The following is a 27,024-nucleotide window of genomic DNA, read 5'->3' as shown; positions in this document are numbered from 1 at the left end:
CAATCTTGAGCTGTGACCCCTTGTGGGGCGAGCGTCCGCCAGCTCCAAGTAGGGACACTCAACTGAGTAGTGCCCCCTGAGATGCTTATACACCTCACTAGGTCCCCCCTTGCCCGTCTGTAGTATAAGCTAGGCAAGTTCAGGCGCTCCTTTGAACATTTTCAACCAACTGACAGTCCCTAGCATATCTCGGGGACCAGATGGGGTGACAGTACTCCAGATGGGGAAGCACTTCACTCCTGAAGATCGTTACGAGGGACGGACCGTCTAGATATCTGAACGACCTTCTTATAAGACCCAATAATTTATTTGCCTGAACAGACCGAACGGCAAAAAGCTAAGTGCATAATATAATAAATCATGAAATATATACAGTATAGTGATCGTAAAATATGAAGGTGGGACTGAACAAATCCCAAGAATAATTAGATTTTGAAGAAAAGATTTTTAGCTCCCAAGGTTAATGCCAAACCCTAGGGACTGGCTACACTGATGTTTACGGTGTCCGAGTGTGGCTTGTGACTTGGACTTTTCCCCTCACTCTAAAAATAATTCTGCATTTAGATTAATTAATCATTCATACCGATACTTTAATATTCAATTTTTATATTATAAATATAATAAAATTATAAAAAGTATAGTTTTTAAGACAAAATTCACCATAAGAGGTGAAATAGTTATTTAGCCAACATTTAATGCGACTGAACACTTTGGCTGTTATGTTATTGGAGACGGACGTGAGCACAAGAACGAAACAAAATGTCTTTATTACGGCCACTCCAGCGTTTAATATCTGTAAGTTGAAGGAGATCCCACTACTTCAAGTATCATCCACCCAGAATTCTAGTAATTTTGCATTATGTTAATTCTAAATACCTCATGGGACCAGTTACCGGCGTACACCTAACTTGGGCCAGTGCTTGGGACTATACAGTAGTATGCTGCATAGGGTGACCTGTGCTGTAATGGTCTGCATGCTCGCCTCGCAGGCGAGTGGACCCGGGTTCTATCCCTGAGCAGGGTGAAACTATGGGCAAGTTTCTTTATGCCATTTGCTTCTTGTCTACCCAGAGTACTGGCAAGGGGGGACCTAGTGAGGTGTATAAGCATCTCAGGGGGCACTACTCAGTTGAGTGTCCTTACTTGGAGCTGGTGGACGCTCGCCCCACAAGGGGTCACAGCCCAAGGTTGAAGAAGCCACAAGTCCAGAAAACTGTGAGGGCGAACTTTTTCGGAGTGAGGGTTGTAAACTCTTGGAACAATCTACCAGAGAGTGTTGTGACGGCACCGAGTGTGAGCTCTTTCAAGACAAGACTTGACCAACTTTGGAGCGGGTTCAGGTACATTCAGGAGCCGGTGCATGCCCAGTACTTGCCAACAGTGTGTAACAGAGACATGACCGATCGCCCAAGCGGCTAACAAGCCGATCAGTGGCGAAGAGAGTAAAAGTAAAAAGTAATTGGGAACCTGGATGTTAATCAATTTGCAGGTCGTGTTCCGGGGTAATGGTTAGCCAGTGCAGTTGGTGAGTTTCCCGGTCCTCTCGGACTATTCCTTGACACTGGGTCATGCAGCTCGTTAACTTAGTGTGATTGTTGTGCTGGTGACAGCGGTAAATTTGCATAAGCGCACCCTCACTCTGTTGGAAAGTAAAAAATATATTTTTCTAGTGTATTTGTGTGCGTTTAGACCAAATATGACTTTCATAGGCACATTGAGACATCCTTTTAGTGTCCTATGATAAGATTTTTACCGAACAAGTATTTTACTCTGCAATTTCCCTCATCCTTCATGACCTGTCCACTACAGGTGATTTATGGTTGTATTACTGTTCCCAGAAATTACCAATACAGTATTTTAAGAGGCAACAAATTTTTATTTTAATACCCCTGTATTTGTCTTTTTTTTCTCTATCTATGATCATAAATCACCTGTAGTGGACAGGTCATGAAGGATGAGGTAAATTGCAGGGTAAAATACTTGTTCGGTAAAAATCTTTTCATAGGACACTGAAAGGATGTCTCTATGTGCCTTGTACATGAAGAAGTGGTATTGTATGAGAACACCACTGACACCAGAAGGAGTTGTTCAATTTTATTAATTTTTCCAGATTTCTTATTAAAGGAAATGTTTTAAAAGAAATGACATTTACTAGAACCTAATAGAACCTGACCTAACTTACCAAAGAAACCTACTTAACCTTCCTAATTTGCTAGCTGGTAAGCAGATCCCCACCATATTAAACAGAAAGTACTTATTTTGATATGTGGTACCAATGAAAGCAACTTTGTTGAAGCGTCTTGGTGTAATTTACTTTTTTTGCGGACCTGAGAGCGGGTCGGTTCTCAACTGGCTCAGCCATGTTAATATTGTTATTATTATCCACTCTGTATCTGTGTTTTTTTTCTGGCTAAATAAACTGTTTCAATTCAATTCAAACAGACGACACTGTGGCTAGGTTGATTTTCGGAGGAGTATTTACAGTAAATAAATAATTTCTTCACCTACAAATCATGTATAGACATCATTTTTGCAGTCCAACGAATTACCCAAAAGTACCAAAATGTACCCAAAAGTATATTAAATCAGGGTAAAATCTTAATGAATATATGTTTTACATCAATAAAACCTAATTAATAATGTTTTCATTGAAATGTAGTCAAAATAATGAAATAATAAACAGCGAAAAACGCTAAATTCCAAAGAGTCACCTATCCAAAATGGAGATATAATTGCCGATGTTTCTGTTACTTTGGGGTATTTAACATAGCCGTAGGATTTACTTTTCTTTAGGTTAGGTTAGGTTAGCGAAGTGCATCACGATGGATCTGAGTTATCTCCCTCGTTCACGAACTCTTTGGAATTTAGCGTTCACCAATAATGAAAGTTTTTCGCTGTTTATTATTTCATCTTACAAATTATTTTTACAAAAGTACACTAAAAATATTATTAAACATTTTTTGTGTATGTATATCAGATATTCGTTAAGATTTTACCCTTATTTGCTATACTTTTGGGTAATTCGTGGCTCCCTCATTTTTGTGTCATGTGATCAGTTTTTCACCAAATTTTACCCCACAATTTCCCTCATCCTTCATGCCCTGCCCACAACAGGTGATTTATGGTCGTAGATAGAGAAAAACTGTAAAAATAAAATAAAATAAAGTTAATAAAAATAAAAAGTTGTTGGCTCTTTTAAAATACCTACTACTGTATAATGATAAGAACATCTGTGGAAAAAATGTATGTAATCGAACAACTCCTTCTGGTCATAGCGGTGCTCTCATAAATTATGGAAGAAATTAATTATTTACCATAAATATGCCTTTGAAAAATCTGCCCGGTCAACTTGTGTTGTTGTCTGCACTGCATATTTACAACCGACCTACAGTATTTGATCCGCGCGTACTCTCATGTTCACAACAAAAAGAAAAAACGTAAAATTACATCATAATGCTTCAACACACTTGCTTTCATTGGTACCACATATCAAAATAAATATTTTCTGTTTAATATGGCGGGTTACTTGGGTTTTTAACCAATAAATTTTGATGGTCATATATTGTACATTAATCCCTATTTCTAGTCTCGGTCATACAATGGTACAATATTTTACATCAAGCCCTGATTTTTAGTCTTTTTTTCCTCCCATCAATTACAGTTGATATTGGTTTTCAGTTTTTCCAATATTCTTGTTTCATTTCAAATTATACAGGTATTGTAATTATAGTAGATACTTACAGTGATTATAATGTACAGTATAGCTAAATTAAAGTTTATTACAGGTATGTCTTGTCATTGTCATGATCCAATAAAGTGCAGGTAGCTCTTTTATTGCACTGAAAATGTTGTAACTTATAGTGTTAAAATGTTCTGGTCTAGGAAAATTAAGAGAACATCTTTGAGGTAAGAGAAAACGACAATTTTGTTAAAGTTAATATGTGATGGATTCATTTTCTCTGTTTTTAATGAACTAGAATATGAATACTGTACAGTATTTGACCATTTGTTCTTTTTGCAGTCTAGTAGTGGTCTTTACCACCCGACCTCACGATGCCTTGTCCATCCACCTGTTAACTCACACATCACAAAGAGGACAATTGGCATGATTCCTATTGTAATAGAACAGACAGGAAGAGGAGAACGTGCCTATGATATCTTCTCTCGTCTTTTGAAGGAACGGATTATTTGCATCATGGGGCCAGTAAGTTCACGATTACATTTTGTATAATTCAATAGATGAGGCCAAGGGCTTCTTTTGTCCTTAATGATGTAGTGGGAGCTGTCATCAGCTTTGGCTACTTTAGCTCACCAAGTTCACATGAATGACCTGGTGTCACTTGTTATGAATGTACCAGAGTTGTAAAACTAGTACAGAGTACTGGATTTTGTTACTTAAATAAAAGTATTGTTACATTTGCAAAATGTTACTCAGGTAGAAGTAAAAGTATCCAAATGTCAATGTACTCAAGTAGAAGTAAAAAAAGTATTTCATTCTTAAAATACTCAAGTACTGAAAGTAAAAAGTAACAACAAAATTATTATTTGTCTCTAATATTAAAATTAATCCACAGTAAATTATAAAAAATTGTTAACTAAAGATAAAAATACAAGACACATAGCATAACTGATTCTCAAAATTACGGCTGTCCAATCAGGATCTTTTAGGCCTAAATTTAAGCCCAGCCTGACCTACCGAAAGAGAATATGTTCAGCCGCTCTTCTCCCTACAATCCATTGCAGGGATGGAGAATGGGCTGAAAATATGTCCCTCCAACACTATGATCTGTTTCGTCCTTATCCACACAAGTAATGTCAACGTGGACTGCAGACATAATGTTGTCTCTGCTTGCATTAGGTTAGGATGATGACCTATCTGAGGTGGTGAATGACTAGCACTTCCCTTCCTGCAAACTCTGTAACTGTCCCATCACTAACACCCTTCAACACTATTGCCTTGATTGTCCCATTGTCAGGGACCTCCTACCACAGGGAGAGTCACTATGTCACTACCTACTTATTCGTAACAATTTAGATTTAATTCTTGTACGCTACCCACACTTTGGTTGGGTGTTAACTCCCATTGTTCTTAAAATTTTATCAATATTGCCTGCATACCACAAGTCATAATGTGTCCGGCGAGACACGAGTACCAATGTATTATTGTCTGACTGTATGGTCTTGTGACCAGGCTTGTCCCCCCTGGGGTGTAATAAATTAATTAAATAATAAGCCCAGCATGACTAAATAGATGCTCACAAGCAGCAAATGCAGGTAGTGGGGTGTTAAGCTTCAGAGATAAGCCACATAATGTCAGGAAAGACCTCAGTAGTTCCATTCCATCCCTGGGCATTCCAAGTAGCTATCAAGCTTCGTAAGTTGAGGAGTTTGTGAATGAATGTTGCCTCCATAGTGACTGAGTGTGACTAAGACTCCCTGTGAACTGTCAGCACAGGTATCATGCATCATGCAGTAGCATGGCTCCTCTAATTGGGGGTGTGACTGTGGTAACGACACGCTTCGATTCTAATTGATGAGTAGATACTAAATTGCTTTACATAAATTTTTTGGGGGGATCACAGCCTCTTTGAAATTCGTTTTAGGTACAGGGATATGCAAAGGGCAACTGACGTGTAACAGAAAGGTGAGGGAGATACCTAAAAATTATTGTCGAATAGAGTACTCAAGTAAATTTATTTCATTACTTTACAACTCTGGAATGTACATGTATTTCCTCAAGGTATTCTGTCAAATGATCTAACTTTTGATGATAGTAGTTGTAGGCAGCTATCAAACAGAGAGGTACTACTGCCTGGGAAAATGCTGAAGCATAATGTGTTGTCTAATGGTAGACCCTGCTGCCATATGGCATCACAAAAATTGTGACCAAATCCCAGGTTGCTCATCTGACTTTCTGCCACATTTACCGACAATTACAGTGTTTCAATTGTTTGTCTTACTTTCACAACACAACATATATACAGTATATCGTTTCTCACTCCTGATCTTTTTTCTTTTTTTCATTTTTGTATTTATTTATGGTTCTTTAATAATTATAGTATTATTGTTATTTTTATTATAAGTTTTATTTATTCATCATCATCACATCATCATCCCCCCCTGCCCCCCAAAGCTCCACTGTGAGTCAGTGACTTGTGCCTGGGTGGGCTAATCTGCTTAAAAACAAAACAAAACCTTAACTGTGTCAATTTAATATTATATTTTGAATAACTTTCACCATATTTGTTGCTTCCATCTACACCCAGTACTGTACACTGTACTGTATTCTTTTGATTGCACTTTTTGTCTATCACTTTTCACCATTTATAATATTTAATAGTAATCAAGGGTTTGTATTTAACATTGGGTAATTGTCTGAGGTTATTAAGGTAGTAGAAGGAATGATAGAACTTGAAATGTGGTTTTTCAATGTTACGGGACTGCCTTACCATTTCCTATTTTCTTGTTTTTGCCTTTTTTGCACAATAGTTTTATTTAATCCTTTGGCTGAATAATTAGATTTTGCAATTCATAACTAAATACAATAGTGACAGTATGCACAAAAAATTAAATGCTATTTTGACTGGTTTTACTTTTTGTTTTTAATATGACATCATCGTAAGGTTTCCATATTTGGCAGCACGTTCCCTTAAAAATAATATTTTGTGGTAGAAATAATTTTTTGTAAACAAATATGAAAATGTAGTAGTATTCCTGGACTCTTCAGTTATGCTGAACCTTTGCTACAGTAATTCAGTATCATTGGGGTTCTGAGTCAATTAATTTTGTTCAATACATACAGTTCTGTACTGTACAGTGTTGTAATTAAGGTTAGACCCTGATTTAAGAAACATCTCTATAAAATTTTGAAGTACAGTACTGATTTTTTTTTGAGCCCACACTTTGATTTATGAAGAAAACATGCATGTTTATTCTGATATATATACTGTATATGTACTGTGTTATTATTTCAGATAGATGATAACATAGCAAGTTTGGTGATTGCGCAGCTACTCTTTCTACAGTCTGAAAATACCAAGAAACCTATTCATATGTACATAAACAGGTAAGTGTTCCAGTTGATTGTAGCCTGTTACTGCCACGAGCACAACGCACTTGACTTGACACAACTAATGAAAGTGATAATGGAGTTATTTGAAGAGTTCACTGTTAATAACCTGCTGATAATCTGATGTGCCCTCTCATGGTTGGGGAAAGCACTACTGATCAGGAAATCCAAGAATCTCATATTTGTAATAAATTTTTAAAAAATAAGGGAAAAATAAGCAGATTTACTTCTTTTGCACATTACTGGCAACCTTTGATTATTATCCTGGATCTTGATACATAGGCCTTTGTGTCCATAATGTACAGTGATGCAGTATCTCTGTTAGCCAGAACAGTTGTTGCAGAGGTTTTCTAGGGATGAGAGAGTTCCTGATAATGAGATGACTCTCTCAAACCTGGAAAAAGTCCTACATCCTGTAATTTTTCCAGGCACAGGCACCTAGAATTGTAAGTTTGAATACCGCACACAATGAGGATGAGCTGCCATATTTATTGCTATGATATAGAAGAAAATCGATACATGGCATATTATAAAATTCAATAGCACATATTTTATGTACAAAATATAGCTCCTTCCACACTCAAACCATCCTTTGGGCAACGAGACACACAGTTCTGGCAGTCGGCCAGCTAACTCACAGACATGTGGCTGCCACATGGGTTGTGAGTATGCCTTGATGTCACATTGGGAGGGAGCGCGGCCACACAGTTATAGCCCAGTAACCGACCGCCTTCACTCACACATTCCACATACAATGAACCCTCAAAGACCTGGACTAAAAAGCTGATTGTTCAAATCTTCTGGCAAATGTACTAAATGTATAAAAACAATAAATAATTATATAAAAAACACCAAAATACAGTACAGTACATATTATCCTGGGGTTAGTTATACAGATCTTTTCCTGTGAAAAAGCCATAATTTTGAGCAAAATATTACTGTACTGTGCTCACTTTGTACTCAAATGTACTACACTAAAGGACTAAAAATTTTATCTCGTGCAAACTGTGTGATGTCTACTCAAATTATTCGCCGTCTCGCATGAATTCCAGCAATGCAAGTTATATTCTGCTAAGTTTAGTCTGTGACATCTTATAAGATGAAAACTTTAAGTCTAAAACTATACCTTCATCCTGTTTTGGGGAGGCTTCTTAGCCCAGAACCCCCAAATTTTTTGTCCGAATTTTCCGAAATCCGGATTTACGGGGTTCAAATTTTCGAGAGTTTACTGTGTACACGCCCATCTCTTCAGTTTTCTTATTCTTTAGTTTTATATTACAGTATGTTTTCTTTTATATCTAAGCCTTTGTACTGTAATGATTTTTCAGCATCTTTTATAGTGTAATTTCATTACATGTAACAATAAATGCGGTGGCTGGGCTGGCGACTTGGCTAACTAGTTATAACCAACCTCCTCCACACACGTTCACTTCCCACACCTTCACACCCATTACAGTAGGATCTCAAGTTTCACAGCTAATTGGTACTGGTTTAGCTTCGTGAAACTCAGAATCGTGAAACGAGTGACACTGAAATACGCTGTACAGTATTGTGCATGTCAATAAATCTAATCTGTTCCACAGTCAGTCGCCCGAACCTCCCTATAACGACCTACAACCCATCCAGAAAATGACATTAATGTATTCATACATATTTATATTGTACATATTGTTGATAACAATATTTATACACACTCATACTCTCATACTGTAGAATAACTTACCTTGATGGAGTCAGTTGGGGCTGGTTGATGGGTTCCGAGGCAGGGAGGGCTGGTTACTGCTCCCTCCTCTAACCTCAACATCAAATCCCTCAAGGTCTTGAGGGAGCTCTTCCACCAGTAAGTCACCCAACACTTCAATATCATCATCGGTGATGCCATCATCATCTCCTATATTGATATTTGCCAAGGCATTAACAGTCTGGGCCTTGAGCAGCTACCGTGTAATAAGAGCAGGCTGACGAGCATTGACACAGGGCATGTGCATGGCCTTATATTCCACCATAACCTTATCAATGACAGGGCAGATATGGTTCTGGGCATGAGGCCTGGTATCATATTCTTGTAGCTGTTCACCGAGACGTGTGATGGTTGTGAGCACCTCAATCAGCTGATGTGTTGTAGGTTCACCAGGTTTATCTTCCTCTTGTGTTGCTTGCTGTTCTTCTTTTTGGTCTTCATCCTTTTCCAATAAATATTGAGCTGTGACATATTGGCATGATGGTAGGCTCTAGGATAGGTAGCACGGTGAACAACCAGGGGTCTCCTCATGAAATCTTCTTTGAAGTCTTTAGACCCCTTCCTTGTTTTTCATCCTTGGCAAAGAAAGTGCTCTTAGGTGAGCACTTCCACAAAATGCCAGTTTCATCACAATTGAAGATCTGGTCTTGGCAATAACCACCCTCTTTCACAAGTGCTTGAAAGATGGGTGGATAATCTTGTGCTGTTACGACATTGGCCGATGCACTCTCCCCATGGTAGTGGGCAAACTTGACTTCATAATGCTTCTTAAAAGCAGCTTTTTTTGGTAGTGGAGAGTTGATGCGCTTCTTCTGTGCAACTGAAGTGTAATAAACATGTGCTTGATGCCTTATCTGTCGCCCAGACAGGTTGCCCTGCTTACGGTTTCTTTTTTCCACCCACTTGTGAAGGTAAAGTTCTGTGATAACAAACAGTAGGTTTTATTGTGAAGTATCAGAGAACATTCTGTTACTGGAAAAATCTTGAGAATACATTCACAGAAGTAGTTAAGGCTTCCTTGTTCTTCTTAACGGAACATATGATGGATTCGGAGCAGTTGAACCTATGCTTGATGTCACAGATATGAGCACCACTTTTGATCATTTCAAGCATCTCTTGTAGTCACGCTTGGCATGGGGCTTTCCTTGGTGACCACGGCAACTGTCACCCTCACCTTCTCTAAGGCCGTCATTACCACCAGAACCGCTCCCAACATTTACATCACTCACCTCTACTCGTAGTTAATACACAAGAATCTCGCTCATTCAAACTAGCTGCTGTAAACAAATAAAGATGGTGGATAATAAAAGGACCACGACAATGCCCACTCTCCCTTGATTCTTGGAACAGGTAATGAAAATGGCTATCATGAGAGGCTGGAAATTTTAATAGTACGGGTAGTCCGCGCTTAACGTCGTCCCACTTAATGTTGTTTCGGTACTACGTCGCTAAACTTTAGAGACCAAAAATTTGTTTAACGTCCCTGGTGATCCTATACTATGTCATTTTGCTTCGTCACGGACTACCTTCTATGGCGTATCACCCTCTCGTCTGTCCCCGCTATGCTTTCTCGGCTCGGCGCAGAGTCTTAGTGACTCACCACCCTCCTCCTCTCCCGCCACACTCCTCCCCTCCCCCACCTCCCTCCTCCTCCCGCCCACACTCCTCCCTCCCGCCACACCACACTCCCTCCCTCCTCCACACCTCCCTCCCTCCCCTCCCCGCCCCCCCCTCCTCCCCGCCACACTCCTCCCCTCCCGCCACACTCCTCCCCTCCCGCCACACTCCTCCCCTCCTGCCACACTCCTCCTCTGCTTCACTACCCACCACACACTCGCTCTCCCACCTCTGCCCATCGGTGAGTACCAATACAAACGTAGTAGTTGTACAGTATATGTATTCACTATTTTCCATAGAAATGGCAATGTTTTTTTGTATATGTAATGTATTTCATGGGACAAAGGGAGGCTGGGGAACGTAACTCCTGTATTTATCTATTTCTTATGGGGAAAATTGATCCTTCTAAAGTTGTTTCATATAACGTCGCATTTTTAGGAATGTAACCCTGACGTTAAGTGAGGACTCCCTGTACCGCAAAAAAATGAATCGCGAAACTAAAACTGCCGAAACCCGAGATCCTGCTGTACCATAATGTTTTTGGCAGTTACAAATTTAATTTATTTTTATTTTTTTCTGAAATGAACACGGACAATCGATAGACATGGTAATTGGGTAAGGGTCAGAAAAATGCATGGATTTGCAGATAAATGGATGTCTGAAACACGAATTTGCAAGGTTACGGTGTATAATTGTTCCCGGCTTCGCACCCCAAAAGTATCTTCATTTGACGGCCCATGTCACATAGTTTTTTTTTTATATACAGTAGTACCCCGCTTAACGGGGTCAATAAAACCCACAGGGTACCGTGTTAAGTGAAAACCGCGCTAAGTGAACAACAGAACATATGGGATTAATTCCAATAGAGACCAGCCCGACCCCCAAACTCCACTTTTTGACGACACATAACTATGTTGTAGTAAAAATTTTATCTTAACTTTATGATGGTATGAACAAACAAGTAATATAGAAGAGGTTAGGTTAGGAAAAATAAAGGTTAGGTTAGGAAAATTAAAAGTTAGGTGTAACACTTACGTTAGTAGAAGACACACACTGCGCAACCTTACAGCGTGGCTTGCCCAGGCGGAGGGAGGCGGGAGGGAGGGAGGAGAGGCGAGAGCAGGCAGGCAGGCGGGGTGAATCTAAAAATAGCGTCTCGAGCCGGACACTCACCGAGTATACGTGGAAAAAACCCGCGTTAAGTGAAAGTTCGGCTCTGGCGAGGCACCGCGTATACGGTAAAACGCGCTAAGCGGGGTATTACTGTATATACATTTAACCAAACTTTTATATAAATTATTCAGGAATTATTTTGGGAACAAAATTGTGTTTCTAACTAATTAGAACTGAATTTATAGACTGGTATAAAAATTTCTTACAATTTTTCATAACAGAATTGAGTCTCCATCATTATATTATGTCAAAGTATTCTGTTTAAGGATCTCTTATTGAAACGACTTCTCTCTAAGACAATTAGAACAGATACTGTGAATAAAATTTTTACTTTTTCGCTAGCTGTACATTCCAGGGATGAGAAATTCGTCTCAATGCCCAGAAATCTCTCATTCCTGGAGGAGCTCTGCACAAATTATTCCAGCTAATGGGGATATCACTGTGTTTGAACCTTTTCCTTTAAGCCCTGGTGGAGTTGTCACAGCTGGTCTAGGAATCTATGACACTATGCAGTATGTCCAACCTCCTATTGCTACATGGTGTGTGGGTCAAGCATGTTCGATGGCATCTCTACTGCTAGCTGCTGGGAGTCCAGGGATGAGGCACTCACTACCACATGCACGTATCATGATCCATCAGCCCCATGGTGGAGCTCAGGTTAGTCCAGGTTTATTTCATATCTATAGCTGTAGTGGTGATAGTACAGCATGCCCTTAAAATTCATGGGGGTTTGGGTCACAAAATGGCCGCGAATATCATTTGCAAGCCTGGGGGGAGGAGGGGGGGGTGTAAATTTATACTCGAGTGCAAAGAATTGTACAGTATATTCCCTTCATGTGTTTGGCTTTAGGACAGTTATTTTTTTTACCTGTATTGTATATATGTGTGTGTGTTTGTAGAAACACACACACACACACACCTTTCAGCATTCATTGTTGTCCCCACTGGATCTACAATGTCAGACTTCACTTCATAAATGAGCTAAAATGTGATTACATCCTGGAATAATAAAGGCTTTTGCCCACAATATTTCCTGTTATTTTTATAGTAAGCCTATAAAATATTCATTTGAGTTGCAAGAGTTAATTCAATTGTGTTGATCCAAATTGCATTGTTGAGTTTGCATTTGTTTGTGGTAGTAACCCTACCCATGTACTCTGAGCAAAGGTTAACTCGTGGACTCACAGTATAAATAAATTAGCCTATCTCTTGGGGTAACACTGCATTGACTGGCTGGATACCTGGACCATGGGGTTAGAATATCCAATTTATGACTAAACAATGTTATAAGAGTTCATTTAACAAAAGCATTTAAACTGTTCCAGTTAACTCTAAGAGTTTAAGTCACTCTGGGCTTTTGAGAAGGAAAACTTAGAGACAAACTAGACTTAGGAGTTCCTATGTCAAAGGTAGATTATATTATCATGAAATCATTCATTATTTCGCTTCTTAAATCAATACATTGTTATTCATTTAGTGTTTTGACATGGTGTATTTATTTTCAACTTAGTCTTCAATTACTAAAAAATTCCTCAGTTTAGTTCCAAGGACAAGGTGTAACCTTGGGATGGTGGAATTAGGTTAGGCTGTTAGGTTAGAATCATTGCATAGAGAATAAATTAGATATAAATCAAGTAAGATGAGATAAACTCTTGTACCCAACCTTCAGTGGTAATAAAACACGGTCTTGACATAGATCTCATTCTCCCACAGGGTCAAGCCACAGACATCCAGATACAAGTAGAAGAGATTTTGCGATTGAAGCACAGGCTTAATAATTTATATGTTAAACATACTGGCCTTGCTTTAGAAAAAATAGGTAAGTTTGTATGTATAGAAGAGTTAAAAACTCACTCCAGGTATAGACCCTCAAATCCGGGACCCTTGGCACCAAGTTTGAACTTATTTTGAGGATTTTCCGGTTTCCTGGGTTCTAAATAATCCATGTTACTCATGGTCTGCCAGTAGACGACTCAAGTTTTGCTTCCAATCACAAATACCAGCTCAGTTGAAATTTGTTTTATTTCTTAATTAACAAAATAAAGAAAACAACATTATTGTGTTGTGCATTAGAGCAAAATATACTTATTTTATTCAAATTAGTTATTACTAGCAGTGCCTATTATATGATAAACTCAAATACAGTAATAAGTATTTCTAAAACCTTGATGTTCATTACAGCCCCGATGATGGAGCGTGACAAATTCATGGAAGCAAGTGAGGCCAAAGACATTGGGCTGATTGATCAAGTCTTAGCCAGCCCACCTAAAGTAGGAGATACTGCACCTCAGCCTTCAGAGTGACCTGTCATGGAGTGTAAGCTGACCCAAAGAAAATATATGAATTACAATCAGCATACTGTACAGAAAACTATATTTCTCTCCCCTAAAGTAAACTTTCAATTGCATGACGCTTTTGTGACAGAGACAGGACTATCTAAGTTGATAATGTGGCATCTATTTCACTATGAACATATACTGTATGTCTCAGGTACAACAGTAATACAAAGAACAGGTGCTGGCATATTTATATTAATTTTTTTTTGATTACATGCTGCCAGAATTAAAAACCCTGAAGATTCTGTTAATGAAAGATTTTAAATAAAGATAACTGGCTAATATATATGAAATGACACAAAGTTTCTCTGTGTCATTTCAGCTTTTGACTAGACAATTTGAAAAATAATTAATGCAAGGTTTTGGTGAAATTTGAGGATGAAGATACAGTAGAATCCCAGTTATCCGGCATCCGGGCAATCAGTAGATTCAACTAAATGGCACCAAGTTAGCAGTACTCCAAGTTAGGAAGAATGAATCCCTCATGAACTTAAAGCAACTGCTGAGGAGTGAAGTAGCTAAGGCATCTGGGCTTGTTGCCCCCGGAGGTGTAATAAATTAATTAAATAATAAATAAGTCCAGCATGACTAAACAGATGCTCACAAGCAGCAGATAAGTCACATAATATCGGGAAACACCTCAGTAGCTCCATTGCTTCCTTGGGCACTCCAAGTACCTATAAAGCTCCTTCAGTTGAGGAGTTTGTGGATTGTTGCCTCCATGGTGACTAAGTCTGACTAAAACCCACCGTGAACTGTCCCTCTAATTGGGGTATGGCTGTGGTGACTTCACTCTTCGATTCTAATTGATGGAGAAGAGAGGGATTCGATGGGCGAGGGAGGAATAAGAGGGAAGGCTAGGTGAGGTGGGTGGTCAAGGTGCTAATGGACACAAGAAGTTCAAAGGTGAAAGTCCGCTGTTATGGCCACAGCCACCTGACCTGAACCTGACCTCACGAGACCTCTAGGTATGTGACCGCATGGTGTCTCCCCACACCTTTCCCTCCACCCACACAACTCTCTTACTATAGTTAATAATTAATTAATTAATTAATTGAAAATATATTATTAGTTTGCCACAGACATTAAAACTATCTGTTAGTTTGTTTGGGTCATGTAACGAGTAATGATTTTTGTTATTTGCAGTTGTATTGGAGTAAAAGTATTAGAAAACCATACTTAAGTAAAAGTACTAAAAAAATTTATTACTTTTTAAAAAGTAGATATCCAAAAATGTTACTTGAGTACGGTACTCAAGTAAATTTATTTCACTACTTTCTAACTCTGATTACATGTAACAATAAACATGGCGGCTGGGCTTACGAGTCAGTGTAGTTCATATCCCACACACAGTACACACCCAAGCTCTTCATTTTTCTTATTCTCTAGTTTTATATTATATTTTCTTTATTTCTAGGCCACATCATTTGTATAGAGTGAAATAAGTGTTAAAGAAGTCAGTTTTTTTTTTTAGATGAATTTGCCTGGCCAGCCTGTAACACTGTGCATTGTAGGATTTATTGGGGGATTCTAAGAATGATATGCAACTACAGTAGTACCCCGATTTACGCGGTCAATTGAACCCACGGGGTACCGCGTAAAGTGAACAACAGAACATATGGAATTAATTCCAATAGAGACTGGCCCGAACCCCAAACTCCACCTTTTCAGACACAATACCTATGTTGTAGTAAAAATAACATCTTAATTTTATGATGGTATGCACACAATTAATAATTAAGAGAAATATCAATAATATTAGGTTTTTTAACACTTACATTAGGAGAAAAGATGGCTGGGCACACGGGGATGGGAGGTTGGTTCCGAGGCAGAGGGCAGATTATTGGTCCTCACCTGTATCACTTGTATCAATTGTATCACTATCCACCACATAGGCATGCAGGGCCTCTTTGTCAAACCCCTCAAAGTCCATATCCTCACTATCACTATCTTGGGCCGGCTGTGGTGGGTGAAGAACTCGGTAATGTTTTGATGACTGGGCGACCTTGTGCGCATCCTGCCCGCGCCGCTTCCCGCGTATATGAGTAGACGCACCGCGTAAAGTGAAAGTCCGGTTCTGGCGAGGTACCACGTAAATGTAGAATCACGTAAAGCGAAACCGCGTAAAGCGGGGTATTACTGCATCTGAAAAAACTGTGTATATGGCACCTCACAATCCCTGAAGGTGCTGGATAACTGGGATTCTACAGTGTATCGGATTTAGTTTATACTTGTTCGTCTGGTGTGTTGATGGTACAGTATTGGTTTTTCTCGTGGTGTTTGCAGGTGGTGAATAGATTTTATACCGTACTAGGATTCTTCATGTGGATATTTTTGTAGATATTTAATTGCATGGTTTGTCTTCTTGTTTGAAAAACTATTAAAATTGTTGTGGTTTTTATGAGAATTCACTATTATTCCTGGGATTTTATATCTTTGTGGTAGCTATCCAGCACTGCAGTTAGTATCTAACTTAGAAACCCTTAGGTGAACAAGTATTATATTCAAGGTGGCATAAAAATCAAGACATTTGTTAGTGTATCGCCCTTTTCTGTTGAAAGTTGAAAAGGTGGAAAATTTACTAAAGGTCAGGAACAATTAGTTTTATGTATGCTAAAGAAACTATCCTAACCTTAACCCAACCCAGGCTGACTTAACCACACCTACATAATGGGGTCTGATGTCACATTGATGTCATGAAAGTGCATTCTGATGTCAGTGGGATGTCATGTGAGGACCAATGGCATCATCATGATGCCCTACAGGGACCGCTGATTTCATTGTCAAATCATGTGAATGTCTTCTGGTGTCGTCATTGAAAATTTCTGAAATTTCTAAAAAAATTGCAATTTTTAAAAATTACCATATGCAATATATTTATCATATTTTGCCCCCAAAATTAAATTTTTGCAACTTTTTTCAATATTTTTGCATTATATTTAAAAAATATATATTTGCCTAAAAAATTCATTTTGGATACTTTTTTGTAACATTTTTTATACATAGCTTTGCAATTTTTTTTTCATTTTTGTGATCCTTTTTTCATTTTTTTGCAATGTGTAGTATTGTAAATTTTCCAAAATTTTTCGGTTTTGCAATTTTTTTTACCTAGGAGGCCTCCTGGGGGCACTGCTGCCCCTGGGAGGGCCCCTGGGGGCACCACCACCCCTGGAATGGACCCTGGAAGCGATGCTGTCCCTATGGAGAGCACCTGGGGGCGCTGTTTCCCCTAGGCGGGCCCTTGGGGGAGCCACCACTCCTGGGAGGTCCACTGGGGGCACTGCTGCCCCTGGGAGGGTCACTGGGGAGGGCCACCATCCCTGGGAAGGCTCCTGGGGGCACAGCTGAACTTAAGTAGATCCCCTGGGCAGGCCCCTGGAGGCACCACCGCCCCAGAGAGGAACTCTGGGGGTGCTACCGTCCCTGGGAGGGCCACCTTGGGAGTGCCGTCGCCCCTGGGCGGGTTACGGGGAAGTCCCCTGGGGGCTTCGTTGCCGCTGGGAAGGACCCTGGGTTGCCACCACCCCTGGGGGTGTCATTGCCCCTGGACTGTCCTCTAGGGGGCACCAACGACCCTGGGAGGATCCCTGGGGGTGCCGTTGGCCCTAGGCAGGCCCCTGGAGGAGCCAATGCCCCTGGGAAGTCCCCTGGGGGCGTCGCTGCCCCTGGGAGGGCCCTTAGGGGCGCCGCTGTCCTTGGGAGAGCCCCTAGGAGCGTTGCCACACCTGGGAGGACCCCTGAGGGCACCACCGCCTGGTGAACTCCGCTGGGGGCGCCACCGTCCCTGTGAGGTCCCCTGGGAGGGCCCTTGGGCGTGCCACTGCCCCTGGAAGAACCCCTAGAGGCACCACAGCCTCTGGGAGGGTCCCTGGAGGCATCGCTGTCCCTAAGAGCCCCTGAGGGCGCCATTACCCCTGAGCTGGGCCCTGGGGGCGCCACCGTCCCTGTGAGGTCCCCTGGGAGGGCCCTTGGGCGTGCCACTGCCCCTGGAAGAACCCCTAGAGGCACCACCGCCTCTGGGAGGGTCTCTGGAGGCATCGCTGTCCCTAAGAGCCCCTGAGGGCGCCATTACCCCTGAGCTGGGCCCTGGGGGAGCCACCGTCCCTGGCAGGGCCCCTGGGGGTGCTACTGTCCCTGGGAGGGCCCATGGGTGCCACTGTCCATGGCAGGGTCCCTGGAGGCACCATCGCCCCTGGCCAGGCTCCATGGGGACGCCACTATCGCTGGAAGGGCCCCTTAGGACGCCACCGCCCCTGGCAGGGCCCATAGGTGGTGGCGCCCCTGGCAGGACACCTGGGTGAGGCAGTAGGACCCTTGGGGGCACCGCCGCCCCTTGCAGGGCACCACTGTCCCTGGGAGGACCCCTGGGGGCCTCACCGCCCCTAGCATGGGCTCTCCCAGAGGCGATGGTGCCCGAAGGGCACTCCTTGTGGTAGTAGTGCTCCAAGGGGCTCTCCCAGGGGTGGTAGCGCCCCCCAAGGGACCTCCCATGGGCAGTGGTGCCCCCAGGGGCCCGCCCAGGAGCGACGGCGCCTCCAGGGGCCATTCCAGGAGCATCAGCGCCCCCAGGGGACCTCCCAGGGGCGGTGCTGCCCCCAGAGGCCCTCACAGGCAAGGTAGGTAGATAACAGGTAGCCTCAATCCCATAGGATCTACGCTAATGAAAATAAAAATGAAATTTTTATACACGTATTTTTGAAGGCTTATGATGGTATTAAAAGTTGTACAATAAATGTATGGAATGGAGATTTTTTTTGTTTTGATTTAATTGGAGCCACTGATTAAATATATAAAATAAATATAAATATCTTACTTGCGACCCTGGATTTCATCCGTCGCTGATTGGCTAGCGATGACATCACTTATTAAGCTCCGCCCACTTAGTTACATCAAACAGTAGAACCAGATAATAATACCTCAATATTACAAATGCATGAAGTGGCAAAAGGGGCGTGGCTTAGCGATCTCGGGAGTAGAGTTGCCAATTAGTGAATTCCTATGGGCCTGCGTGAGGCTACCTGTTATCTTCCTACCTTGCTCACAAGGGCATTAGCGCCTCAAAGGGCACGCCTAGGGCTCTCATTAGGGGCAAAGGTGGATCCAGGTCGGAGACGGTACGAGTCAGTTGGGAAGATGAGCAGACTGGCGGTGACCAGTACTAATGACGGAGTTGAGTTGCAGGGCGTGGGAGTATTATGTCTGTCACGTTCATATTGTATTGTGTAATTACGTTCTGAAATGTATGGAGGATCATTTTTGTTATTTGTTTGTCAATTGCCCTCATGGTAGTTCGGACCCTTAGCATCAGCTAAGGTGTGGTGGTGCCAGTTGCCGGCTAGCCAGGGCAGTTGTATCCTGACCGGCATTGAGAGAGGATCACTTGTAACCTTGTCAATAGATCCAACTAGAACTCCCCTGGACTGTCATAGATAATGTAAAATTTTTAACATAGAAAATGTAAAATTTTGACCATACAATATAGTAAATTTTGACCATAGAAAACAGGAAATTTTGACCATAGAAAACAGGAAGTTTTGACCATAGATAGCAAGAAATTTTGATAAAAGAAAATGGGAAAATTTGACCTTAAAAATGGGAAATTTTGACCATAAGAACAAGATATATATATATATATATATATATATATATATATATATATATATATATATTTTTTTTTTAACCATATAAAACTGAAATTTTTACCATGGAAAACGGGATATTTTGATAAAAGAAAATGGGGAGTTTTGACCATAGAAAATAAAAATTTTGACCATACAAAATGGGATATTTTGATAAGAACCAGGAACACTTGATCAAAGAAAATGGGAAATTTTGGCAATAGAAATTGGGAAATTTTGATCAGAAAATAAGAAAATTTGATAACAGAAAACTGTAAATTAGATAAAAGAAAATGGGAAGTTTTCATCAAAGAACACAGGAAATTTTGATCATAGAACATGGGAAATTTTGATCACAGAAAATGGGTAATTTAGATCACAGAAACGGGAAAATTTGATTATAAAAAGGCCGTTTTTTCTAAAAACCAGTTTTTGTGATATAGCTTGAATGCGACGTCAGCAATGCAACCTACAGGCAATTAAAACATCTAATAATTACTTAATAAGTAATATCAGGAGGACATGTCGCTACCTGGCACTTAATTGCAATTCTCAAACCCCCTCCTTCACCCCCCACTATGCGCATCATGAACCTCATCTCTTGCCTCAGAGAGAGCAGTAATTAAAAGTCAACTCTCGAGGGGTGGAGATGGGTGAGTTATGGACGTCGCATTCGAGCTATATCACAAAAACTGGTTTTTAGAAAAAAACGGGTTTTTGTTCAAGCTCTGAATGCGACGTCAGCAAGAATACCCGAGCAGGAAGTGGAAAGGGAGGTGACTTTGCATACAAGGCTCCGCTGACTGAGGTCCCGATTATATTATAAACCGTTTTGAACTTTTCCAAAATTAGGAACATTTACCGGGAGGTAAAATGTTAATTTACTCACTATTCTGATGAGGAAGAAGGTCCTGGTAGTGGAGATTGACTAAATGGGGGAGGGAACCCAGCACCACCACATTAGAAGCATCTCTCAGAGATAGATGAAGATGGCTGTCTTTGAAAGTTTTTGAAGATCCCCAAAAGCCCATTTCCTTGATCTGACTGAGACTCATATGCCACAGAAAGGCCACAGACCCTGCATATTTCCTAGTGTCATGTGCCAAAAATTTCTTGCCAGGGTCTACTTGATTCACTAATTGAGATAAGGATTTTGTCAATTGACTAGGAGATAATTTCTTACCATCGCTTGATGAGAAAACATAAGGGCCTCTATTAGGGAATCTGGTTAACCATTCCTGAAGATTTTTAACTGGACACGATATGTGAGGAATCCTCGTTTCATCCATTAGAAGTTTTGTCCCAATAGGTTGAGCTTGGAAATCTTCCCTTTCATTTTTTCTTAGGAACTTCGTAGGAAAAAGGATAACATCCTCGTCAGAAAATACCAATAATGATGGATTATTGGAAATTGAAATCAGTTCACTGATTCTCATACCCGTTGCTATTGCTAGAAGGAAAGCTGCCTTCTGGAGTGATTTATCCCTGTTCAGATTTATATTGTAATTAGGCCCCATAAGAAGATTAGTAACTTTTTCCAGAGACCAAGGCGGGATTCTCTTGGGTCGAGGAAGTCTCTGAATGAAAAAGGACAATCTTAGCATTTGATAAATCCTTGGGTTGAAAGTAATATTAAAACCCCAAGCCAGAGGGTCAACCAACGCTGATTTATAAGATGCAATTGTCGATCCTTGAAGGCCTTTAACTCTGAACAGAAATTCTAACAATTCTAACACAACTGTTTCCGATAAATAATCTGGAGTTGTTAACTTGATAAATTGTTGAAAAAGATTCCAAGCTTTCTCATATTGAATAGAAGTTTGGGGTCTATGACCTGCTAATACTTGGTTAGCTATATTGGAATTATCCAACAACCTATTTAAACTTTTTTTGAGAAACTCCAAGCGTGAAGTGCCAAGGATATCTCGAACTGAGAATGTAGTACCTGGTCTAGACATCCTTGTTGCTATTGTAGAGGATTCGGGCACCAGTCCAGTAGATCCAGGCACCAAGGTTGTAGGATCCAATATGGTGCAATTAAGAGGACTTTGCCTCAGAAGGATCTGAGTTTGTGAACCACTTTGGGCAATATTTTCACAGGTGGGAATAGATAGATTGAATTCCAAAGGTTCCAATCTAAGAGGAGGGCATTTCCTAAAAGATTTAACCTTTCCAGAGATGCATAAATTGGCATCTTGTGATTTGTTAGGGAGGCAAACAGATCTATCTGTGGAGTTCCAAACTTCTTCACTAGACTCTTGAACTCCGATACCTTTAGGGACCATTCTGTTTCTGTCGATACTGGCCGGAGAGGGGACAGCTCATCTGCCCAATTGTTTTGCACTCCCGGTATATAAGTTGCTTTGAGGTAAAGTGTTTATGTTGCACAAATACTGAAATTTTTTTTTTTTGATAGTTGTAGAAGGGGCCAAGACCTTGTTGACCCTTGATGATTGAGACAAAACACTGCCGTTTTGTTGTCCGTGGCAAACAGGATCGTCATATTTTGTAAATTTGGGTTTGCCGACAAAAAGAATAGGACCACTGCTAATTCTTTTACATTTATGTGTTTGTCCCAAAGGAAGTTGCTCCACTTCCCTTGATTGAATTCCCCTTTTGAAGAATAGTATCCCCATCCTATTTTGGACGCATCCATACGAACGACCAAACCTGTTTGAGGTGGAACCCAGGGAGAGGGACCGATTAGATTGTCCCAGTTTGTCCACCATAACAGATGATTCTTTATCTGAATAGGGAGAGAAGAAGCAACGTTTCTGTTTCTGCGAAGCAACTTCGAGCCCAGATGAGATAGTTGCTTTTTCCTTAACTTTCCCAATGGAACCACTATTGTGGCAAAATTCAACAGGCCCAGAAGTTTTCCCAATCGTGCCAAGAAACCTTGTGCTTTACACAAAAGGCTTCTACTTTGTTTATCAAATATGTTACTTTTGTTCCTGGTAAATTGACTGACTGCCGATTTGTATCCGAGTGGAGACCTAACCAATCCAACTTTTGATATGGTATTAAATTTGATTTGACCTGGTTTATCTTTACACCAAGGTTTTGAAATAGTACTAGTGTACGTTGGGTCGCCCTTTGACAATCTTCGAAAGAGTTTCCCATTATCAGCCAATCGTCTAGATAAGCAAAGGTTCTTATGCCCTCCTTTGTAAGGATCTTTCTGGGAATATTTGCCAGTTTTGCAAAGACTTTTGGAGCAATTGTCAGACCGAATGGCATCACTGTGAATTGATAACTTAATTCCCCTACTTTGAACACCAGAAATTTTCTGTACCTGGGAGCAACAGGAACGTGATAATAGGCATCTTCGAGATCCACTTTTGAAATCCAAGCATTGGGCGGTAGATGCCTCAGATGGTCGTACGTGAGCATCTTGAAACTTCTTTTGGTAATAAATTTGTTTAGGATTGAAAGATCCAAAATCCAACTTAAATTGTCGCTGCCTTTCTTGGGGGCTGGGAATAGGCGAGACATGAAACATTTCTCTGACTGCAACAGTTCTATGACACCTCCGTTTAGTAGTTGACTTACAAATTTTGTAAGTAATGGGGTTGGCTTTTGACCCTTTTTTGGAAATGCTAGGGGAGGGCACCTCAACCAAGTCCATGTGAGACCCCCTTTGATTGTCTTGTAAGCCCATATGGAAGAAGTCCATCTGTTTTCCCAACCCCCTAGACGACCCAGTTGTCTGGCTTCATTGGAAGGGGGAAGTTGCTGAGGTGGTGGAATAAGGTCTCCTTCCATTTCTGAACAAACGGCCACCTCTATTAAGTCTTTGATTATTTCCTCCCCTAAAATTTCCCCTAGGTTGATAACTGACCCGGGCAGCTGGTCCTGTTCCCCTGTAAAACCTTCTTCTCCTAGGTTTCCGAAAGGTCTGAGGACTCCTGGGGACATTAATATTAATAGTATTCTCCAAAGATGATCTATAATTAATCAATGATTGTTCACCAAACAAAGCAGGAGAAAGAGGAGAAGAACGTATCAACAAATAAGCGCTACCACTTGAAGCATTATTTGTTGCTTGTTTCCTTAGCTGCACTTTCAGTCTTAGGGCTTTCAACAAATGATCTAAGAATGAGTTGTACAGGGAATATGGGATTCCTTGTAGAGCAGCAGCAAAACATTTGTCCACTTCTGAATTTTCTTCATAGTCCAGCACAAACTTAGTTAATAACTGACACATCATAATTGCAGACCAAACATCTGCTGCCAATTTCCTAATTTTAAATTCTTCAAGCAGCAGTGCAGGGGCAACTGGATTCAAATTTTTTTCATAACTTATATCAACACATTTTGAAGTAGACAAATATTGGGAAAGATCATATAAGGAACTCTTTTCGTCATTAAATTGGAACTTCAAAAAGCTAAACTTGTGAGCATTCCTGTCAGCGGGAATGAATGTTAAGTCTTTCAATAAATTAGCCCAGACTTCGTCTATTTCAGAGATCATCTTTGGGCAAATGTCAGGCCAAGAAAGTGTAGTATCACCTTCCAAAAACAAAGAATGATGAACCAAAGTAGCTTGTCCTTCCTGTCTCTTTGTAGTTGCCGAGATATCAGGAAGCTTAGAGGCATTTTCATAAAATATTTTGAATAAGGAATCCACAGATTCAGATGGATTAGTGAACAAAGAAGAATTAGCTCTTACCAATGTTATCCATGGCCTGTTAGAATCAACCTTACACTCAATATTATCCAGCAGCTGCGTGTCAGTCGACAGCAGCCTGTTTCCACTCGCAGTAACCAACTCTTTTGCCCCAGGTGGAAGTGGTTGCCAAGATGTGGATAGGATGAAGTCAGTCTCAACAGGTTCTTCCTGCTCAAGAGACTGGATACTATGATTAGAACCAGGATCATCAACCTGATCCTGGAATCCACTGAAATCAGATTGAGTAGATAGAGGTTTCTGTGGACTTCCTACTGCCCCATTGTCTGGAGGGTCCAATAACTTATTTCTCTTAGCAGAAGCAGTCTTGTCTAAGTGGGGATTAAGTCTTTTACCTAACACCAATAAACCTAAACTTTCTGCCGACTTGGGATCTTTCCATTGTACATTAAAAAATTTACTCTTCAAGGCCTTATTCCACCTATTTTTAATTTGTAATTGCAATAAATCTTTCTTATCACCTGTAGCTTGATGAAATTGAAAAATTTTATCATAACAAACTGCACAATCCATTGGTGAAAATAGGTTATTTGAGACACAGCTGCCATGAATTATGCAAGCCACATGAGGATCTATCTTAGTAATCCAAGTTGCTTTACATTTTTTATAATTACATGTACTATGGCCCCCTTGGGTCTTGGGTGAAACTACTACTACTTAAGTCAAATTCTCTACTGACAGACAATTCCTTGAATGTAGTGCCTGAGCTGAACTTTCTAGTCCTTGTAGCTCATCACTCATTAGTATCTCCTCAGGGACAGTTCCATAGTCTCCTCCATTATCCATAGGCCCAGACTCCTGTCCTTCATCCTCCAGTTGCACATCACTCATCTGAACTAGGAGGATACCATGAGTCACATTATATCATTATAACACAAAATAATAATAATAATTAAAAAGGGAGAAAGCATTTTCCCCCAAACTTAATCAATATGACTCATAAATGTTATATTATTCGTAAGTTAATGCATTAATATCTCTTATTGTTATACAAGTCACTCATATGACAAATATAAACAATAACTCACTATTTCATATCTGTCTCCCGACTCTTATTTATCAAGTATCCCTTAGCTCAATGAAACTTATTTATTTAAAAAAATTTTATAAAATAATTTCATTCAGAACATTTATTGAGAGGGATCATCAAGATCTATATTTGTTGCCAATCAGCGGCACAGACATTATCCCCCAAGTAAACACTTAAGGGAAAATTCCTACGTGCGCACTATCACCCGGCAGGGTTGACAGTACTGAGACGCTAACATAGCGCTCTATTGGCAGCAATGTTCACAGTTACTCTAGCAATATTCATTGGGTTGAGAATTCCACCCTGAATTGGTCTCGTATAACCCATAGAAGGTGTAAAGTTCATTTCAACATAACTCTAGATTGCTAGGAAGACCGGAAGGTCAACATTCCGGAAGGAACGCTAAGTCAAGCAGCCTTGCTAAAGTTCGCCTGGAAAGGCTGAACCCGCTACTGAGGACATCAAAAATAAAGTTATGAAGAGACAAACTCAACTCTGGCCTTTTTGCTGAGAACAAATAGAAACCCAAGGGCGGAAGCCCAAAGGTTTTTGTGAATGAACATAAGAGTAGGGAGAGAGATAGTCATGGTATTCATATTAGCACGTGAATAATTGGGGGACAAAGAGATCGTAAACAATATACATATATATGTATATATAAATAGATATATTCACATATTCTCTTTTAGTGAAGACGAGCCCGGGAGTGCGCAGCGACATTTACTGAGTGACTTAAAGGCAAGGGATAGTCACAACGATCTCAACGATCTAAATGACTCGCAAAGAAAATGTGTTTTGGTCGCCATGCTGACCAAAAGTCGTATAAGAAAATGTCCCAAATACAATAAATGAGACATAACAAAATAAAAGTCACTCTACTTCATCACTGTGCTATTAAGTACAAATACCGTATATAATATCCTTGCGGAGGTGAGTATTTCAGCAATTGGAACACAAATTCGCGGAGCTTCCCTTTGTGTGTATTATAGCTGAATCGCCAGGCAAGAGATGAGAGTCGTGATGTGCATAGTGGGGGGTGAAGGAGGGGGTTTGAGAATTGCAATTAAATGCCAAGTAGCGACGTGTCCTCCTAATATTACTTATTTAGTAATTATTAGATGTTGTAATTGCCTGTAGGTTGGCCTGGCGAATTGCCTAGGAATTAACATACCTAGGAACAAAAATGGGAAATTTTGATGAAAGAAAATAGGAAATTTTGATCAAAGAGAATGGAAAGTTTTAACCATAGAAAACAGTTAAATCTGATAAAAGAAAATGAAAAATTAATAAAAGAAAACTGGAAATTTTGACCAAAAAAGTGGGAAACTTTTATTACAGAAAATGGTAAATTTTTATCACAGAAATTGGAAAATTTTGATAACTGAAAATGGTATATTTTGATCACGAAAAATAGGAAATTGATAAAAGAAATCGGGAAATTTAAATAAAAGAACATGGGAAATTTTGCTTGTAGAAAATGGCAAATTTCAAAAAATAAAGTGGGAAGTTTTGACCTTAGAAAATGGGAGATTTTGGTCACATAAAACGAGAAATTTTGATAACAGAAAATGGGATGTTTTATCACAGAAAACTGGAAATTTTTAGCAAAGAAAATGGCAAATTTTTATAATAGAAAACAGTTAATTTACCACAATGAGTATTTTTGATCACAAAATGGGAAATTTGGATCAAAGAAAATTGGAAATTTTGGTCATAAAAATTGGAAATTTTGGTCAACAAAAATTGGAAA

The 27,024-nt window shown here is 40.2% G+C and overlaps 2 protein-coding genes across 2 annotated transcripts; one reads left to right on the top strand and one right to left on the bottom strand.

The window, feature by feature from the left end:
- The first annotated feature begins 665 nt into the window (after positions 1 to 665).
- On the top strand, positions 666 to 15,534 carry LOC121871400 (ATP-dependent Clp protease proteolytic subunit-like). Its single transcript, XM_042373639.1, has 6 exons — positions 666 to 795; positions 4,022 to 4,204; positions 6,975 to 7,066; positions 12,065 to 12,257; positions 13,314 to 13,419; positions 13,782 to 15,534. Exons 1-6 carry the CDS (start codon positions 760 to 762, stop codon positions 13,901 to 13,903), a joined length of 732 nt encoding a protein of 243 aa, XP_042229573.1. The 5' UTR covers positions 666 to 759; the 3' UTR covers positions 13,904 to 15,534.
- A 1,816-nt stretch (positions 15,535 to 17,350) lies between these two features.
- Positions 17,351 to 17,845, bottom strand: LOC121871314 (galectin-3-like). Its single transcript, XM_042373534.1, has one exon. The coding sequence runs from the start codon at positions 17,843 to 17,845 to the stop codon at positions 17,351 to 17,353; it is 495 nt and encodes a 164-aa protein (XP_042229468.1).
- Positions 17,846 to 27,024: the final 9,179 nt, after the last annotated feature.

This window comes from Homarus americanus, unplaced genomic scaffold (genome assembly GCF_018991925.1).
Source record: "Homarus americanus isolate GMGI-L3 unplaced genomic scaffold, GMGI_Hamer_2.0 scaffold45698, whole genome shotgun sequence".
NCBI lineage: Eukaryota > Metazoa > Arthropoda > Malacostraca > Decapoda > Nephropidae > Homarus > Homarus americanus.
This window is presented reverse-complemented; position numbering and strand designations above follow the sequence as displayed.